The sequence below is a fragment of the Manis javanica genome, chromosome 10 (assembly GCF_040802235.1).
Source record: "Manis javanica isolate MJ-LG chromosome 10, MJ_LKY, whole genome shotgun sequence".
Taxonomy (NCBI): domain Eukaryota; kingdom Metazoa; phylum Chordata; class Mammalia; order Pholidota; family Manidae; genus Manis; species Manis javanica.
The window spans coordinates 145225-164385 of record NC_133165.1 but is presented as its reverse complement, the minus strand read 5'-3'; the positions used below and the strand labels follow the sequence as shown (position 1 = coordinate 164385).

The following is a 19161-nucleotide window of genomic DNA, read 5'->3' as shown; positions in this document are numbered from 1 at the left end:
CCGGTACTCACAGTGCGGTGGCGTCCGCGGGGATGCGCAGCGCGGGCCCGAGCGTCCGCAGGCCGCGGCCCGAGCAGTTGACGCGGCAAGGGACGCCGGGCGCCGGGCCGCAGAGGCAGGGGGGCGCGCACGGGCCGCAGCCGCGCCCGGGCTCCCCCGCCAGCGCCCCGAGCCACAGGCCTAGGCCCAGGGCGAGGGCCAGGAGGGCGGGCGCGGCGGGCGGCATCGTCAGGGCAGCGCGCGCATGGCCCCGGCGCGGCCCCGAGGGGACCCGCCCGGCGCCGGCGGCCGCGGCTCAGGCGCACCCCGCAGCCGGCATGGCGGGGAGCGGGGCGGGACCCGACGGCGGACTCGGCCTGTCTGCGTGCGCACCGCCCAATCGGCGCTGGCCGGCCGCACTCTAGGATCCACGGCCGCTCGCGGGCGCGCTCGCGCTGCAGTGCGGGACGCCGCCCGCTCTTGCTCGTCCTCCGGGCACAGGCAGGCAGGCAGTGGGCGGGGCGCCCGCAGGCTCCGCCCCTGCTTGCGAAGCCGCCGCGCGGGCGGGGAGGCGGGGTTTCTTGAGGTTCTGCCGTCGCGGGCGGAGCTGGGCAGCGCCGAATCCGCCCCCTGAGCTGGGAAGGTGGGCGGGGCGTGCAGGGTTCCCGCCCCGCGCTGGCGGCCCTCGCCCGCTCACCGCCTCCCGGCGGCCGTGACCCACGCCTTTTCCAGCTCTGCAGCGCCCCTCGCTTCGGTTCCCCGCCGAGTCCGCGCCTCCTGGTTGCTTGCAGTCACAAGTCGCGGCCCTGAAAACCCCAGAGCAGTGACCGCCACGGCCTGCCATCCCCGAGGCCGGTCATCCGGTGAGCGCGAACTCCTCTACTCTCAGGCGTCTGTCCCGCTAGGTCTCAATTAATACGCGTCACGTATTCTGGTGGTGTCCCGCCAGAGCGCCGGCGAGGTGTGCTTGGTTGCTCGCAGACGTATTCTCAGTGCCTGTGGCATGCGGGCAGCCAGATGGCGGGAAGGTGTGGGCCCTGGGCGGGTACCTACCTCCATCACTGGGCTGAGGACCACTCTTGGAAAGCTCTGAGGGGGGTGGAGGGGATGCGGGAGTCCGCGCCCCCGGAGACGCACAGGCTGGGCTGCCTGCTGTCCTCGCTGGGCGCTGGTGAGGAACAGCACATCCTGCCAGCCCCAGCCTAGCCACTGTGGGCTCTGACCTAGCCCAGCGGGCTGTGCAGGGGGCCGGCACCGGGGCCCCTCGGTCCTCCCCTGTACCCAGGCGTCTGCTGGCCTTTCTGACAGGTGCTGGACGGCTGAAGCAAAGGAGGCGTTCTGAAGGGGAGGCTGGTCCACAGCCCGTCTTGGATTGGTGGAACCCTTCTTCAGGGTTCCTGGGGGACCCGCCTGCCCTCCCGCCAAGAGCACGGGACCTGATGACCCCTGCAGAATTCCTGAGGCAGAGAGTGGCCCTTCCTCAGGGCCCCTGCTGTGTCCGCGGTCCCTCCCTGGGGCCCTCTCTCCTGTGCTCAGGCAGGGAGGCCGGGTGCTGACCGCCTGCACCAGGGTGTCTGGGGGGTCAGCATTCCAGAGCTCCCTTAAGAGTAGAGATGTGGCCACGCTGCTGGGCTGTCCCCTGACCTGGGGCAGGGCCTGTACTACCACCTGCCCGGTGGCCTCTGGGCTGGCCTTTCTCCGGCCTATGTCCAGGAGGCACCCCCAGAGGCTCCTGCCCCCTGGGTGCAGAGTCGGGCATTTCAGGCTCCCGCCTTCCTTCTTTGCTCTTCCCCTTTGGGACCTTTGCTCAGCAAAGAGAAGCCCCGGAGGGTTGGGGAGTTATGATCCCTCATTTATTCCTTCTATGATCACTCTTTGACCTCCAGGCCAGGATCTTAAGGAGCCACTGGACCCTGGGGCTTGTTTCTGTGTTCCCGTGCCAGGCGCCCTCCCTGTCTGTACCAGCCATTTGCATAAAAATAGGCCCTACAGTTTTGCCAGAAAATGCATTTCCTTAAAAAATATTCTTTTTACTATAAAAACGTCTATTGATTGGGTTTCACTTAAGTTTTTGGAAGGGAAGGTGAGACACTTGGAAAGACTCCCCGGTGATCCAGTCATTAGAGGTCGTGGTGCATTTCCTTCCTGCCCTTCTTCTGTGAAGAGCTTAGAAAATGCTTCCCACCTAATGCTCGAAGCCCCGTGTTCAGGCAGGTGGCGCCCACCCGAGGGAAGAAGAGGCCGTCTGCTCCCTTGGTGGTGAGACGGGGCCCGTGGGGGTAGTCAGAGCAGGGTGAGGGCCTCTGGGAGAAGACCCCTGCCAAAACTCCGTATTAAACAATTAAGCAAAGACAGAGTCACATTAATTCTCTAAAGTAAAATATCAAACTAGGAATATAACCATTCCTCAGTGAAGATTAGTCAAAATTAAAAAGCCAGGAGTAATTTAGCCTGGAATGTTTGAACATCTCCCAGATAGGAAAATACCTCAGCATAGCCCATGTATTGTTTGTATCAATTAAATGAGGCTATTGTAAAATTTACTTTAGCGGCTAAAAAGCCCAGTTTATCTTTAACTTTACCCAGATGCTGCTTTTCCTCCTCCAGCCCCTAATCAAGGAACATATAACCTGGGCAATTAATATAACAGGTAGGCCCAGCCGTAAACAACATAATGAAGGGCAGGAAGGATTCCATCTTAAAGATAAGAAGTTAAGAAGTAAGATTCTTAATTTACTATTTAACAAACAGACAATAACTCAGCTCACCTTGAAAGCAAGACAAGCAGCCTCCACTGATGTGCTCCCAAACCAAGAAACTGCTATTCTAAGAAAGGATCAAAGCAGTAAATTTCTTATGCAAACTCTGCAAAATAGTCTGGAAACCTGATAAGAAACCTAGTGTCTCCTTAAAAATAAACATGTAGAGACCATTTGGTGGGTCTGCATCCCCAGCTCTTCGTCTCTCAACCGCCTATAAACCCCCTAGACAACGCAGCACCCCCGGCTCTCCTGTGCGCCCCCACCCCCCGCCCCCCAGCTCTCCCGAGCCTGGAGCTCTGTCTGTCCTCTCACCGTCTCTCTCAATAAAAGTCTTCCCGGCTCTCCTACGTTGACCGCTAAGCTCATTCTTGACTCCGCAAACGAGAACCCCGGCCTCAGTGGGAGGGCGCTGGCATGGCCGGGTCCCCAGGGAGCTGCCTCCCTCTGCAAGGTCTGTTCGCCCTCGGTCAGTGCCCACTGCCATTACAGTGCCAGCTTGAGCCCCCTGCCCCCATACCCATGCTCGCCTGTCCCAGGCCAAGCCCCTTCATCCTATGAAGAGGGACCGCGCCTCCGCAGGGGCAGGGCAGCGGCGGGCGGCCCCAGCACCATCCCCGCTGGGAGGCCACTTCACAGAGGGAGTTCCCTTGCTATTTAAAGGTGCCCCTTGTTCCCAGAGAGCGGAATGTGATGGTGTCAAGTCCACCAGCAAGGCAGCGAGCGGGTCCCTGTGAGGCCGCTGCGAAAACAGAAGAGCGCAGCAGCTTTGGGTGGGCGGCGCAGCGGCAGGAAGCAGAGGCGATGGGGGGCTCAACCTCCGTCCTGCAGGGAGGAGGCCCCTGCCTGGATCGCCGGCGGCTGCCCCGCAGGCTGGGGTGCGCATCATCCCGCAGGGGCTCTGGTTACAGGGAGGGCCCCCCGCGGGGATGCAAGGTGGCCTGGCCCCAGGGGGCGGGAGCCCGGAAACAGGAGGCAGGAGTAGCCCTTTGTCACTGGGTGAGTCGGGGTGCTCCAGGGGAAGAACCCACAGACCTGTGGGGACCGTGTAGGAGGAAGTGTAGGTCGGGACTGGCCTGTGACTGTGGAGAGCCCAGGGCAGAAGATGGTCATCTCAGCAGACGGTCTGCCCCCCCTGCCTGCTCTCTGTGGGCTGGGCTGGCTGATTGGCTGATGCCCCCCACGTTCTCAGGGCGGATCCTAGGTCTCCTGAATCAAATGCTGGTCTTCAGAAATGGCAACAGTATCGGGTGAGGCTGTCAGTGTTCGTCAGTGTAATTCACATAACGACCCTGAAAGTGACATAAGAGGGGGAGGGTGAAAGGATCTGAATGGCGGTAAGGCTTCTACATTTACTTGAAGTGATAAAATACTGATCATAAGCAGGTGGTACACAATCAGGCATGTATACTGTAATCCTCAGAACCTCTTAAAAAAGAAAGGAGGTACACCAAAAGTCAATAAATACATTAAAATACTAAAAAATATTCAGAAACAGTTGGCCTTTGAACAACATGCGTTTGAACTGTATGGGTCCACTTATATGTGAAATTTTTACAATAAATATATTGGAAAACTTAAAAAAAAAAAAAGATATGGGCAAGGCGCTCAAGGCAGCGTAAGGGTGGGTGTGATTTTTGTCCCAGGCGCTGACCCCCGCAGGGGGGGTGGGCACCGGGCCGCGGGCCCCGAGACCCCTTTCGCGCGCCGTGTCCCGGCGACCCCGGAGCGCGCGCCGCCAGCGCACAATGCCCGCCAGCGCACAATGCCCGCCTCGCCCCTGGCCCAGGCGCGCTGGCAGAGGGAGTCAGTCTGGTAGAGAAGCCTTGGACTCCGGTCGCTCGCTCGCTACCCAGACAGACCTCGCTGATCGCCCGTCATGGGAGGTTTACTGAGCCATGTAGTGGGGGGGCTTCTCACCCAGCTGGTGGGAGGTTTTCTCACCCAGCTGGTGGGAGCCCTTCTCATCAATCTGGTGGGATTTCTCTTCACGGAGCTGGTGCGAGGACTTCTCACCCATCTCCGCCCACCGGCCCGCCGCCCGGCCCTCCTCGGAAGCTCCGCCCACCCGCAGGCCCCGCCGGCCCCGCCTGCCCCACCGGCCCGCCGCCCGGCCCTCCTCGGAAGCTCCGCCCACCCGGCGGCCGCGCCGGCCCCGCCTGCCCCGACGGCCCGCCGCCATCCCTTTCACCCCTTGGACCGCCCTCCTTCCCTCCGGTCCCCTTGGAGGCCTTCCTGCGGGTAAGACACGCTGACCCTCCTAAGACCGAGGATTTGACTTTGTTTTTTTGTTTTTTGTTTTTAATTTATTTATTTTATTAAGGTATTATTGATATACACTCTTATGAAGGTTTCACATGAAAAAACAATGTGGTTACAACATTCCCCCGTTATCGTGTCCCCCCAGACCCCATTGCAGTCACTGCCCATCAGTATAGGAACATCTTCCTCTTTGAAATCAGAGAGGAACAATTTTTAAAAAATAAATGGTAGCCCTTATTTTAATCAGTGAGGGTGATTCTTTTTCTGATACTGACTAAACAGTATTTCATAGGACCTAAGAAAAACTCTTTGAAAAAATTAAGTAGTAAACCCTTGTTTCAATTTTTCCTTTAAGGAGCTTTATTCATTCACCCTACAACAACAAAAAAGGAAATGGATATATTATTTTGACAAAGCATTGTTTAGTCACTCTACCTAAAACTTGCTAAATCTTCTATTTCTCAGGTAACTACTCTAAAGAAGTCCACAGAAAAGCAAATATTCATTTTAAAAATTAACTTTCGCTTTTGAAAGTGAGATCAGAAAAGCTGATCCAAAAAGCGTTGCCAGAGAGTTAGCTGCTGTTCCAAAGAACAGTGAAGAAACAGGAGCCTGTTAGCAGGTCCAGAACGTGGGCACGTAGCCCACCCAACAGCCGTGAGACCTTTGATGCCCCACCTCTAGGCTTTGGATATTCCCATCCTCTTTTATCTTGGCTGCTCAGGTGTTTGCTTTTCCTCCCTAAAGCAGAAAACTGAATATGAATGATGTAAAGGTTGATAGTAAACATTTATCTTTGAGCCTGTATTACATGCCAGTCACTGGGATACACATTTTACATGCCTCCTCTCAGTTAATTCTGACAAGAAGCCACAGAGGAAGGAATTATCGCCTCATTTAAGAGGTTGGTACCTTGGTTAGGGCTGAGACTGAAGCTTGGGGTGGGAATTCAAGCTATTTATAAATGCAGTAATAATTACTAGAGTTTCCTGTATTTTTTAAAAGAGTGAATGAACTTTTATTTTTTCCTATGTATATTTTCCTGGTTAAAAGTAACCAGCTTATTCTTTACTTGAGTTGGTTCCACAGTTGTTGGGGCTTTGTTTAGTTATATATTTTTCCTTTTTGTCCCTATGATTTACCGGCTCTCAATAGATAGAAATGTTTTAAACTTATATATGTATTTTAATTTTTCAATATAAGATATGCATTGTTCTATCATTTAGGTTTTTTTGTCCAGAGCTGTAATTACCTCTCAGAGACATCATTGCATAAGACAGTATTTATTAAGTGATTGTGAGTTGTATTTCATTACCTATTTCTTGGTTCTTTTTTCTTCATTCCCAAGTATAGCAAAACTGTATTTTATTCCTTTCATTTTCTCTATCAAAGTTTCAATTAAACTTATGTGAGTTTTTAAATGTTAAAAATTATAGTGATTTTTTTTTTTGAGAGGGCATCTCTCATATTTATTGATCAAATGGTTGTTAACAACAATAAAATTCTGCATAGGGGACTCAATGCACAGTCATTAGTCAACCCCAAGCCTAATTCTCAACAGTCTCCAATCTTCTGAAGCACAACGAACAACTTCTTACATGGTGAACAAGTTCTTACACAGTGAATAAGTTCTTACATAGTGAGCAGTGCAAGGGCAGTCATATCACAGAAACTTTCGGTTTTGATCACGCATCACGAACTATAAACAATCAAGTCAGATATGATTATTCATTTGATTTTTATACTTGATTTAAATGTGAATCCCACATTTGTCCCTTATTATTATTATTATTTTTTTTAATAAAATGCTTTATCTTGCTTGTAGATGCAAGATAAAGGTAGAAAACATAGTTTAGTGCTGTAAGAGGGCAAATGTAGATGATCAGGTCCGTGCCTATAGACTAAGTATTAATCCAAGCTAGACAAGGGCCACAAAACATCCACGGATGCAGAAGATTCCCAGAGAGGAACATTTTGAGGAACTTGCAGTAACTATGTTGTCTGAATTTCACACCCATGAAACCATCACCACAGCCAAGATACTGAACATCACCATTCCTGCCAGAAGTTTCCCCGGACCCCTCGGTGGAGCCTAAGACCTCCCTCTCGCCCTGCCCCTGTTGCCAGGCATCCAGTGGTCCCCATTCTGTCACTTTAGATTTGTGTGCGTTTCCTAGAGTATACATAAGTAGAGTCATACGTGTAATTTTTAAAATACTGAGCTTTCCCTTTCTGACTTTGTGAGACATGTGTAGCTGAATTAACAGTAAAATTAACAACATTATCCTTTTTCATTACATTAGAACGACTTTGTGACCATAGGATGAAGCCTTAAAACAATGTTGCTGCCTTTCAGTAGCACATCTGTGTTTTTCCCTTTTATTTCCCTTTAAGGCCTGGGCCTCCGAAGAGTGGCTTCAATTCCCAGAGCTCAGATGGCCACTTGGATAAGAGACCCTCCACCTATGCTGTGAGCTGCTTGAAGGGCACGTGCACATGTGGCATCTGTATGTCCAGCCGCAATGCCATTACCAGTTCCTACAGCTCGACTGGAGGCATCTCTCAGGTTCCTTCACCTGGTGCTGTGGAAGAAGCGGGTTCTTTGCGTTTATTCGTTGATTATAATACAGACTTGCGGAGCTGTTTTACGCAAGTGGGATCATCACATATGTGCTTTTTGCATGCTTTTTGTCATTATATATTGCATGCATTGTGTGTCATATAAACTCTCTTTAATGGCCTTTTTAAAATTAGAGAATGTGCAGAAAAACAGGTGTCATAAGCGCAACCATTCCATGGAACCACCACCCAGGCCAAGTTAATAAATCATTTTCAACGTCCCTGAGCCCCTCTCATACCCTCTCTCAGTCACTACTCCTTCCCTCTCTTCTTTCCTGATTATTAGCACCACATATAGTTGTCCCTGTTTCTGAACCTCATATCAATGGGAACAGAATATGCTTTCTTTTATGTGTGGGTTCCTTCACTCAGCATTTTACTTGTGAGATTCATCTGTGCTGTTGCAGGTAACAGAGGGTCTTTCATTTTCGTTGTGTATTCTCTTAAACTGTAGGATGTATCACAACTTAACCATTCTACCACTGGACGTTTGGGTTTCCAGTTTGGAGCCACTATGTGTAATGCTGCTCTAGACATTCTTGTATTAGTCTTTTGGTGCACATATATCAAGTACGTGTATGTTCGGTCTTAGCAATTTGACCAATTGTAGAAAGTGATGTTTCAGTTAATACTCCTACCAGAGCAGGGGAGCTTTTGTTCCTGGGGTTACACATCCTCACTGACACCTGCTGTTGCCAGTCTCTTTAATGACCCATTTCAGTGGGTGTGAAGTAGCATTTCATTGTAGTTTTAATTTGCATTTTCCTGATTACTAATGAGTTAAAAGTATGAGTTCATTGGCCATTTGTACATCCTTTTCTATGAAGTGTCTGTGCAAGTTTCTTGACTTTTCTATTAGGTTCTCTATCTTTTTCTTACTGACGTATACAAATTCTTTATATGTTCTAGATGCAAGCTTTCTGAATGATATATGTTGCTGTAAGTAAGCGTCCCCCATTTCATTCTCTTTCAGTCATTTCACTTGCGGTTAGTGTCTTTTCTGTGCTGTTTAGGAAATCTGTGCCTGCCGAGGGCCGTGATGATCCTCTCCAATACTCCTTTCTAGGAACTTTATTATTTTTCCTTTCACATTTAGATCCTCACCTGAAAAATTTTTTTTTTACATGGTGTGAGGTCAAGATCAGTCTTAATATTTTTCCATGTAATATCCGCTTGATTCTGTAACATTCACCGAAAGAATGGGTCACCCTTTCCCTATTGATCACAGTATCATCGGCTTTGTTGTATGTCGATCCCCCCCTGCTTCCAACCCGCAGATAAGGGGGGAGACACGATGAGATCCCGGAGACCTGAAAGGACCAGCCAGGGGACTCGAGGCCTAACAGTGCAAGAGTGGTGCTGAGAGGGCACCCTTCTTATTTATTGAGCACATACGTGTTCACAACAGTAGAATCCTGTGGGGGGGACTTACTAGACAATCATTAACTAACTGGAAACTGCATCCTCAGCAGGCGCCGGTCTCCTGGGCCACGATGTCTCACATGGTATTGAAACAATAGCAAAGGCAATTAGGGCACAGAAACTGTCTTGGTCTTGTTTGTTCTGTTCTTGATCACTTATCAGGAATTACAGGAAAAATAACCAAGTCATATATGATTATACGTTTGATTTCTATGCTTGATTTCTATAGTAATCCCACAGTTGCAATTGAAATGCCCACGTGTACACGGATCCACTTCTAGATTCTGTCCTGTTCCGCTGCTCTGTTTTTCTGCCTGTGCCCATCTTTTTCTCTTCCCTATGCTGTACAGTCTTTATGTTTTGATATCTAGTAGAATAAGTCACCCAACGCTGTAATTTCTCTCATTCCTCTTCTGAAGGCTCTTGCATCGTGACCCTGTGCATTTCTACATAAATTTAGAATCAACGTTTCAGTTTCAACCAAAACAAAAACAAAAACCACTTGCTGAGCTATTGATTGGGATTGCCTTTAATCTAACAGTTGTTTTGGAGAGAATTGATATTTGTACAGTATTTAATCTTAAAATCCATGAACATTGTACATTCTTCACTTACTTACATCATCAACTTCTCTGTGTAGTGGTTTTTTGTATCTTTTATTAATTTTTTCCTAGATGTATGTTTTTGATGCTGTTATAAATAGTACATTGAAAATTTGTTGCTGATGTTAGAAGTGCAACTGATTTTTGTATTCAGAAAACTTGCTAAACTCTGAACATTTATCTGTACATTCTTCAGGATTTTTATATGTATGTCATGTCTACAATCATGACACTTTATCTCCTTTCTTCCAATCCTTTTATTGTTTGTTTATGCCTTACTGCACTTGGCTAAGATCTCCAGTACAATGTTGAACAGAAGTGATAGCAAACATCTTTGTCTTGTTTTTCCCAATCTCAGAGGGAGCACTTTCCAGTTTTGTACTACATGTGACATTTGAATATAGACATTCTTTGTATATAAAGATACCTTTATTGGATTAAGGGAGTTCCATTTCCAAAGTCATATTGTCAAAGTACCAACTTTAGGAGCCATTCTCTTATGTTTTTCTGTTTCTTTAATTTCTGTTCTCATAGGTACTATTTCCTTCTCCCTTTCTTCATGTTTGAGGTGCTAGGATGCCTTTGTGGCTTTAAGTATGGATTCTTAGATCACTCGGTTTCAGCCTGTTCTCTTTTCTCATGTATGTTTTGAAGGTTACTGTGAACTCAACTTTAGCTTCATCCCACTAGTTTTGAAATAGAAGGATTTTTCATTTTCATGCAGTTAAAAATATTTTCTAATTGCCATTGTGATTCCTTCTTTGACTCATGGGTTACTTAGAAGTACACTGCTTAACTTTTAAATGGTTGGGGATTCTCTAGTTATCTTTTAATTACGGGCTTTTAGCTTAATTCTGCTGGGTCACATGGTGTCTTCATCAGTCCTAGAAATGTTCTGCATTTGCTTGATGCCCCAGCACATGTGCAGTTTTGGTAAGTGCTCCACCTTCACTTGAAGGGAAACTTTACTGAGAAGTGCTCCGTTGTGGTTTCTCTTGCTTGGAACTTACTGTGTGGCTTGATGACTTTGATGGTTTTGAGAAGCTCTCAGCCATTACCTTTTATACTGTTCTGCCCTGTTTTCTCACCTCTCTCTAGTAACTATTCTAGGACATGTTAGACGTCTTCACGACGTCCTATGTGTGTCTCTGCGTGTTTCCCATCATCTGTCTCCCAACCATCAGTTCTTCAGTTTTCTAGTTCATTAATTTCAGTTAGTCATTGTTATAGCTACCATTTCTGCCTGGAATCTCCATACTGTCATTTAAATCACAATAAACCGTCCCTCTAAAGTCTTGACAACGCCAGTATTTGAATCCTCTGTGCTCCGTCCACCTGGTTATTGATCAAATCTTATCTTACATGCCTGATTTTATGTGTTGTTTATCTGTCAGACAGTGAAAAACACAAAACAAAGTGGCAGTAACTTGGAGCTCTGGGTGGTGGTGTCTTTCTCCAGAGAGGTTTCCCTTTTCCCTCTGGCAGGCAGCCAGGGAGGGAGCAGATTCCTCTGCCTACTTGGGACTGACACGGATTCTGAGTTGTCCGTTCTTGGGGGGCTGGTTTATTTCTGATTGCCTCCTGTCTTCTCGTGTAGCCTGTGTGATCCCAACCGAGGTTTTGTTAGGACCCCTCCACTTTGGAAAGCTCTGAGTCCGTTATTTGTGTCTTCAGCCCTGTGAGGCTGGGGACAGCTGCTCGCAGCCTCCCCACTGCAGCTTTCCCTTGTGGAAACGGCAGTCACCTGGGGGAAATGCAGACCTGGAGGCAGGCTCATCTCTGGGCTTCTCTTCTCTGTCTTGTCTTTTTTCAGCCGAATCATGAAGGACCATCTCAAGTGCCCCCTTCATCCCCTGATTCCTCTAACTGAACTCCGCATAGTCTCTTCCTAGGCTCCTGGGCACAGACCTTCTTTATCTTTCATTGCTGTCATCATTTCGTGCTCTGCCCTGTCTCTTTTCCAGATTGTAAATTTCTTGACGATGGAACCGTCATACTTGTCTTGAGATTCTTTGTGGAGTCTGAAGGTATAGTGTCCTTATGAAGTAGGAACTCGGCAAATAAAAACGGGACTCCAGTGCTGAGCTACCTGCCCGAGACACAGGCTGCTTCTGGGAGTTGCCTTGCTGCGTGCTCCTTGCCCGCTTTCCCTGGACACAGTCGTGATATTCACATGGAATTGCGAGACTCCATTTTTACATGGTACGGACATGAATTCATCAGTTTAATGGAAAAGACGTGCCTTTTAATGTTGCTTATGGTTTTGTTTTTGTTTCGGGGTGTTTCGGTTTCCTATTTTATTTATGGTTTATGGAAACATTAGTATGGTTGAAAATTCAAATGGCACAAAGGGTGTACAGTAAAGTCTCTTTCCCATTGGACAATATTTTTAGAGAGAAAGGTTCTTAGTTTTATGGAACAGTCTGTCAGCTTTCTGTCTTCTCTCTCTCGTACAGTCCCTCCCTACCCAACCTTATCTAAGAGCTTGTCTGTTTTGTTATAGTCCTTTTGTTTGTTACACTTCTAAATGTAAATCTTTTATCACGTCTGTGTTGTATGTGTATGCACAGTCTATGAGGTACAGAGAAAGCACTTTTCCCCTAATTGTTGAACTGGATTCTCCTCAACCCTGGCTGGTCACGGATGGATGGCTGTAGGGATAATTATCATGTGACAGTAAATGCCATAGATGTTGCAAAAGTCACAAGCATCACAATAGCATATTTTTAAATTTTAATAAAATAAAACTGACAATTCAATGGAAGCAAGACTAAACTAGCTTCCTGGCTTGTCTTCACGGGAACAGTCTCTGAGTGTCCCTTTATCCTTTCCATGGACGAGTACAGAGTGGCCTTGTGTGCGTCAGAGTCCGCTCTCCCCTGTCACTGAGTATGACGCTCCACTCTTCAGGACATGCAGAAAGCACGCTCATTCCTCTGCCTTTTATTAGCATTCCATTACTTTTTCCGACTTCATTCCCCATAGTTAATACTGGCAATTGACTCACTTTCCAGTAGCTCCTCTCAACAAAGAAATGTTTTTGAGTCACGTGGAAAGGAGACTTTATCTACAGTGATGGATTAGAGCCACAGAATTATGTTGACGGTCAGCCCCTAAGTTACTACATAGGTTCAGTCACGTGACTTCTGTTTGGCTTTTAGCTCTGGAAGAGGAGAGGTCCCAGCTTGTCACCCTCCTCCGGTCCCTCCTCGTTCCGCCTGCAGACAGCAGAGAGGCCGCCAAGGAAAATGAGGTAACTGGTGATTTGCCGTGTGGACTAATGAGAGGGCAGGAAAGGAGGGGAATTCACTCAGCACTTAGGCCATCTGAGACTCCGACTTGGAGAATCAAAGCGGTTCACATCTGAAGGGCGGCGACGGTTCCGTCCTGAATCGCTCTTGTCTCTTGCAGTCGTCACACAGTGACCACACCGGCCTCTGCTCCCCTCATGCTGCAGCGGCAGGGGCTGGGGTGTAAGGGGAAGGGCCACACGGGACAGAGTGACAGAGTGACTGATGGGAGTGGGTGGCAGGCTTCACATTCTAGACCCCAGCTGACCCTCCAGGTGTCTGACTAGAATGCCGCTTTCTTAGAGATAGAGGTGTGACTGGAACTCTCGGAAATTTGCCAGGTTGGACGTAAGGTTCTGGAGATTGTTTTGTGCTTGTGTTAAGACGAAGGTGTTTCTGTGGCTTCCCTGAACTGCCTCCCTTCATTTCTTTAGGAATTTTCTTTGATTTATTTTATTTGTTGCCTTGACACACTGGATCTTAGTCATGGTTGTTCTTGACTTTGGCCAGTCGGTAGTTAGGAGGGTGTAAGAAGTTATCCAGTACTTACTTGGGCCTCTTCCTCCGACAGAGGAGAGCAGCTTTCTCCTCATTCCGGCTCCTCAGCTCCCTCCATAGGAGACAAGCAGTCCCAGGGAGAACAGGGTAAGTTGATGAATGCATGGCATGTGTTGGCGGTAGTGTGTATGGAGGGTGCATGGGCCACGACCCACTGGACACATGTACTGAGCCTTGATTTGTGTGGGGCCTGGTAGTTACAGAGCGAGACGTTCCTGTCCTTCGGGCTTCCTGGTCTGGTAAGGGAAGGTGGCCCAGACTCGTAGAGCACGACCCAGGCCACCTGGGGGGTGCGGGGTAAGGTAAGCCTAGGTGGGGGAACCTGAGCAGTCCAGGCAATTTCTGTCCAGTCAGCAACCGTGTGCACGCATTTGGAGCAATTCCCACCTCATGTCGTCTTGACTGTCAGAAATAATCTTGCGGACACCATCCAAGAGCCCAAACCATGGAAAATAGAATCCCAGAGACACCTAGTGACAGTTCAGTGTTACAAACTAGGCTGGCTAGACAAACCTCTCCATTTCTGGAAGAGAGGAGGAAGGAAGGAAGTCGGGTCCTTTATTTGCAGGCACAACCACACCTGGGAAGCAGAACTGGGATTCTCCACCTACGCCCAGCAGCTCCCGGCTGCGCAGACGCAGGTTTCCCCTGGTGCCCTCCAGGCGAGGGATCCCGCTGATCTTGGTATGGCCTGTCCAGCCGCCCCTGCCCACCCCAGCCTGGCTCCCCTGCATCTCGGGAACGGAAGGGTGGGCACAGGTTTCTTTCACTGCCTTCTGACCGGCTCGGCTTCTCCTTCTTCTCCTGGTAGCCTCCAGCTCCCGTGCTCTGCGGCCCGATCACACGCAAAGAGTATTACCGGGAGGAGCAAGCTCAGTCGGAGAAGTGGCTGAAGTGGATCTTCCAGGGTGAGGCTGGTAAGGAACATGGGTTAACTTCACACTCCAGAGACGGTTCCCTTTGGTTTCCTTTTGGTCTTTCTCCTCTGAGAAATCCACCTCTTGGGTTCTCAGTGGGCTCCGAGCACAGTGAGCCCTGAGACTGAGAGGAAGCATTTGTGCACGAGTTCCCCCGAGTCCCCAAGCCTCCCCGTGCTCTGTGAGGCCCCCGGAAAGAATTCCCATACCAGGGAGGACAAGCCTTTGTCTTTCTTCCTTAGAAACTGCATCGAACTCGGAGGGTGGGGACCCACCTGCCACCCCACCTTCTCCTCCGAATGTCACCCTGCCCACTGCTGAGACTGCTGCTCCCGCAGCCTCCCTCCCAGCCACAGTGACTGACGTGCTGCTAAGGCACTTGGAGCAGTTGGCAGACTTCCTGTGCCTACCATCTTTCCCAGGTGAGCAGGAGGGTTTTCTGGGCAGCACACAGTGCCATCAGCCTCTGCTCAGGTGAACGCAGCATGCCAGTCGGTCACTGAAACGGCTGAACCTGCTCTGGCTTGGCACACCTGAGCTGGTGCAGGCCTGGCGGCTTCAGAACCCTCTCACCAAGCGCAGATTGTAGGGAGGGGCCTGCCGCCCTTAAAGCTGGAGAAGGCAGCCTGGTTTTGGGAGTCAGACGGCTGTTGGCTTGCAGCCCCATTCCTTAGCTGCTCTGAGCCGTGCTTGGGTTCAGAGGATTGGATTTTCCTTAGTGTCCACACATGGAACCCCTGCTAGGCCAAGGTTTATCCCCTGCTGTCTGCCTTATGATCTGTGAAGGGTAGAAATAAAGAGCCCTTCCTTGATGTTGAGGAATGAATACTTGAAGAACCTGTGGTAGAGATGAGTCGGATTTGCTGACTCCTGAATCCCTGGCACAGCAAGGCTTCTAGAGCACCAATACCATCACATTTCAGATACCAGAATTCACGTTTTCTGTTCTTCCTAGAATCGGCTGCAGTGGCACTGTTGGGGAGGAGGCATTGTGTATTCCCTCCATTCTTGTTCCCGCCGTGACAAAGAATTGAAGGGCAGAGACACAGTAGTGAGCAGAGGAAAAGTTTTATTTAAAGTTACTTAGAGAAAAAGTGCAGGCGACCTCAGAGAGAGAGGAGCACCCTGACAGTTTTGGGGATCCCCCATTTCAGGATTCTTCAGGAATGTGACTAAGGGCTGTGGGTGCAGACCTGTTAGGTGGTCTTTGAATACTTAGAACTAACTTAACACAAGGGACTTCCTGCTCTGATTTCTCCCTGGGAGCCCGGCGTTTCTTGGTCTGGGAGCAGATCAAGGCTGCCTGCCCGGCCCCGAAGGTGGGCTGAGTTGTCTGTTTGCTAAAGAGTAAATGAAGAGTCTTCTGAACTTCCTGGGTATTAAGACCCAATCTTATTTTTAAGATGGAATCCTTCCTGCCTGTTGCTATGTTATTTATGCTGGCCTTGCTTGCCATTATTCATTGTGCAGATTGCAAACTACTTGATTAGGGCCAAAGGAGAAAAAAAACAGCAGATAGGTAAAGTTAAAAACATAAGCTGAGCCTGTCTGATTAACACAATAAAGCCATGGGCTCTGCTGAGGTGCCTTCCTTTCTCTGGGGAATATTCAAACATTCCAGGCCAAGTTGCTCATGGCTTCTTGAGCTTTAACTGATTAACTCCGGGTCTTTTTTAGTGGGCTTTTTCCTGGCCTTATTCTCTTTCCATCCCACTCATATCTATTTTCCTGCCTAACAGGGTGCGTTCCCTTCCCCTCTGGGTACAAGAAAGATGTGACCTCGCTGGCAGTCATGCGCCGCCGAGGTTTGCAGATAGGCAGCAGAGCTCAGAGAGGAGCCGTTTCTGGCAGGACTTTTCCCAAACCACAGGAAAGCCAGGTAAAAATACCTTCCTGGGCCTCCTGCCTCCCAAGGAACTCAGCCTGGGAAGTCCTGTTGAAGCACCCAGGGTTCTGCGGGCCTGGACCTCCACAGCTTAGGGCACACAGAGAAGCAGTCTCTGGTAGTAGCTGCCCTGATGAGGTCTTTTTCCATTGGTGCAGGATCAAGATCCCTGGGAGCCCGACAGAAAACGCAGGCGTATAGCATAGATAACCACATCGGCAGGAAGTAGCCTACGCCCATTGCCCCCACCTGGACCCCTCACCCAGATGTAGACTTCGGCTCCTGCTGGGAAGAGCCTTTGACCTGTTCCATAAGGCAAACTGACAGCAGCAGATCTCTGGCTTCAGCCTGCAGGGAGGGAGGGGCAGCCCTGGAGGCCACTGCCCTCTCCAGGAGGAAGCAGAGCCTCAGGCTTTCTGCAGGAGGGGAGGCAGATGTGGCAGAGCAGAGCCTGATTGGTACCTTGCTTTACCTGGACGGTTCCACTGGTGAGGCTGGACAGAATCAAGAAACATCTGGACCACCAGCTGAAAAGATGGAAGCGTGAGAGGCGAGACAGAGGCTTCCTCCTAAAACCGCATATAATACGAAAATATAACTAGTACACACAATCCTCAAAGAGCAGCAGGAAAGAGGACTGCTCCAAGCTGCATACACCTGGAGAAGAGAATAAATCTCACAGAACAGGTAACGTACCAAAGCCGTGACCTGGCGGGACCCAGGCCCTTCCCCCACCCCAGTTCTCCTGTGGGAGGAAGAGAAACAGAGCAGGGAGGGAGTGGAGGCCTGGGCCTGCTGAACACCTAACTCCGCGATCTGCTCTGGGGGCACAAACCTACATTTCATGGTGTTTTCATGGTACTCTCGTGATTAGGGGGTTGGAAAGCTAAGACAGGCAAAATTCCTGGAGAGACTGAGATTCCAGCTGCTTGTGGAAAGCAGGGATCCATATCCGGCAGCTCCGGGACAAAAGAAAGGCGGGCATTCTGAGAGACTTCCTAACAGCAAGAGGGCTGCTAAAGGGCCAAGGATTGCAGAGCTCACTGCTCAGGAGAAAGGGGAGGCAGACAAAATTGTCCGGGGTACCTCTGCCCAGCAGGTTGGGAACTTTCACGATCTTCAGGAACTCCAGCCCCCTGGCTGGCTGCACAGCTGCAAGGACCCCCTCCGTGATAAGCAGCCTGCTGCGCGCCTTTCTCCCGGCCAGCCCCACCTGACTCCCCAACTGGCAAACTGGACCCTGGCATTAGGCCGGCCAGAGGGAAGCCCTGTCTACAGCGACTACAAACGCAAAGCATAGAGGCTTATACCTGTGTGCTCGGCCCACTGGCTCAGGCAGTGGAGACAGGCAGAGCAGCCGGGAAGCAGGAAACAGCTCTGTCCTCCCCCCAGGCACCAACACCGCTCCCCTGTGACCCCCAACATTGCTTCAGGGGCTGAGCAGCTCCAGTGAGTAGAGCTTCTGGGCACTAGAGGGCGCCATATACAAATATGAAACGCCAAAGGAACCTGCTTCAGAGTGAAATTATGAATATGAATACAACCCTGAGAAAGATTAAAATGAAATTGACCTCATGAATCTGCCTGTAAGGGATTTCAAAATAAAAATCATTAACATGCTCATGGAGGTACAGAAAAATATTCAAGAACTCAGGGAAGAATTCTGGTTGGAGATCCAATCATTATGGAACACTGTATCAAACATGAAACATACAATGGAAAGTTTTAAAAGCAGATTAGATATGGTGGAGGAGACGATAAAAGAAACAGAAATTAGAGAAGAGGAATACAAAGAAGCTGAGGCACACAGAGAAAAAAGGGTCTCTAAGAATGAAAGAATATTGAGAGAACTGTGTAACCAATCCAAATAGAACAATATTCACATTATAGGGGTTCCAGAAGAAGAAGAAGAGAGAAAAAGGGATAGAAAGTGTCTTTGAGGAGGTCATGGCTGAAAACTTCCCCAATGTGGGGAAGGAGAGAGTCTCTCAGGCCGTGGAGCTGCACACAGGGAGGTTAAGTAACTCGCCCAGGATCACCCGGCTGGTCAGCACAGCCCCAGGCCTACCACTGCCTCTTTCCTGACCAGGAACCATTTGCACATAACAGCACGACATGTATGGATGACTCCAGTGATGCTTTTAAATCCTTTACATATGTCAACTATACTTCAATTTAAAAAAAGTTTATTTTTAAATCCTTTATGATTGTGAACACATACGTAGGTAGATTCATAGAATAGGAGCAGGCAGGACACACACAGTGGCATCAGTGGATATGCGGTGCTTGGACTGAAGGCTGAAGTTGAGCAGACAGGGTTGGGGTGGGAAAGCTGGGGGTGGACTCTGGTGTTTCTTACACTTGCAGTATGATCACGTTCACCAACATGGGGCGTAAGAACAGACACAGGCCTGTATGGTGAGCACCTACTGCATGCCAGGTGCTGAGCCAGAGGCACCATGTTCCTGCAGGAGTGCCCACAGGAGCCATCTCATTCAATCCCCACCACAACCCCATGCAATGCCCCTGTTTTTCCAAAGGAAGGGAAGCTCCAAGAGGCAGAGGGATGGCACCACGACGGAGAGGCACGTCCACCTGTCTCTAGCACCTGCCCCACTCTGCAAAGACCACCCATCCAGGAGGCTGAGGGCTGGGAGCCAGTTCTAGGCCCCCCACTGCCTGGCTGCCTGACTTGAGTACGTCCTACAGTCAGGCCAAATCCACCCTGAGAGCAACTGCTCCCAGACCCTTCCTGCCCACCGAGCCCCTCTCCTCCTGGTGCCCACCTCCTAAGAGGGGGGAGAGGGTGTGCGAGCGGGAGGACCTGGGGTGTTGTGGTTTAAAATCACAGCTCTGGAGTCCCCGCTG

The 19161-nt window shown here is 49.7% G+C and overlaps 2 protein-coding genes across 7 annotated transcripts in view; one reads left to right on the top strand and one right to left on the bottom strand.

Annotated features, from left to right (window-relative positions):
* The window catches only part of PKD1 (polycystin 1, transient receptor potential channel interacting), a 42283-nt gene extending 41818 nt beyond the window's left edge, over nt 1-465 (bottom strand). For 4 of the 5 annotated variants that reach the window (XR_012121806.1, XR_012121805.1, XR_012121807.1 and 1 more), the window contains exon 1: nt 12-465. Coding sequence is in view for 2 of the 5 variants with exons in the window: in XM_073214337.1 (XP_073070438.1) it covers nt 12-226 (215 nt within the window). In the remaining 3 variants the exon portion in view is untranslated. The remainder of the gene's footprint in view (nt 1-11) is intronic. The other variant, XM_073214336.1, reaches the window with a different exon arrangement.
* Nucleotides 466-1795: 1330 nt separating this feature from the next.
* LOC140843907 (nuclear envelope pore membrane protein POM 121-like) lies at nt 1796-19158 on the top strand. 2 transcript variants are annotated; one of them, XM_073214348.1, is made up of 9 exons: nt 1796-4979; nt 7395-7566; nt 12805-12896; nt 13505-13578; nt 14060-14175; nt 14303-14408; nt 14651-14830; nt 16148-16287; nt 16452-19158. In XM_073214348.1, the coding sequence occupies exons 1-9, from the start codon at nt 4618-4620 to the stop codon at nt 16497-16499; spliced, it is 1290 nt and encodes a 429-aa protein (XP_073070449.1). In that variant the 5' UTR covers nt 1796-4617; the 3' UTR covers nt 16500-19158. The 2 variants fall into 2 exon arrangements, with proteins under 2 accessions (XP_073070449.1, XP_073070450.1); XM_073214349.1 differs by lacking the exon at nt 16148-16287.
* The last annotated feature ends 3 nt before the right edge of the window (nt 19159-19161 follow it).

Bases quoted from the DNA above. Each gene is read 5' to 3' on its own strand.
- LOC140843907 (XM_073214348.1), top strand. From the start codon at position 4,618: ATGGGAGGTTTACTGAGCCATGTAGTGGGGGGGCTTCTCACCCAGCTG. The intron at 4,980-7,394 runs GTAAGACACGCT...TTTCCCTTTAAG, and splicing joins CCTTGGAGGCCTTCCTGCGG to GCCTGGGCCTCCGAAGAGTG. The intron at 14,409-14,650 runs GTAAGGAACATG...TTTCTTCCTTAG, and splicing joins GATCTTCCAGGGTGAGGCTG to AAACTGCATCGAACTCGGAG.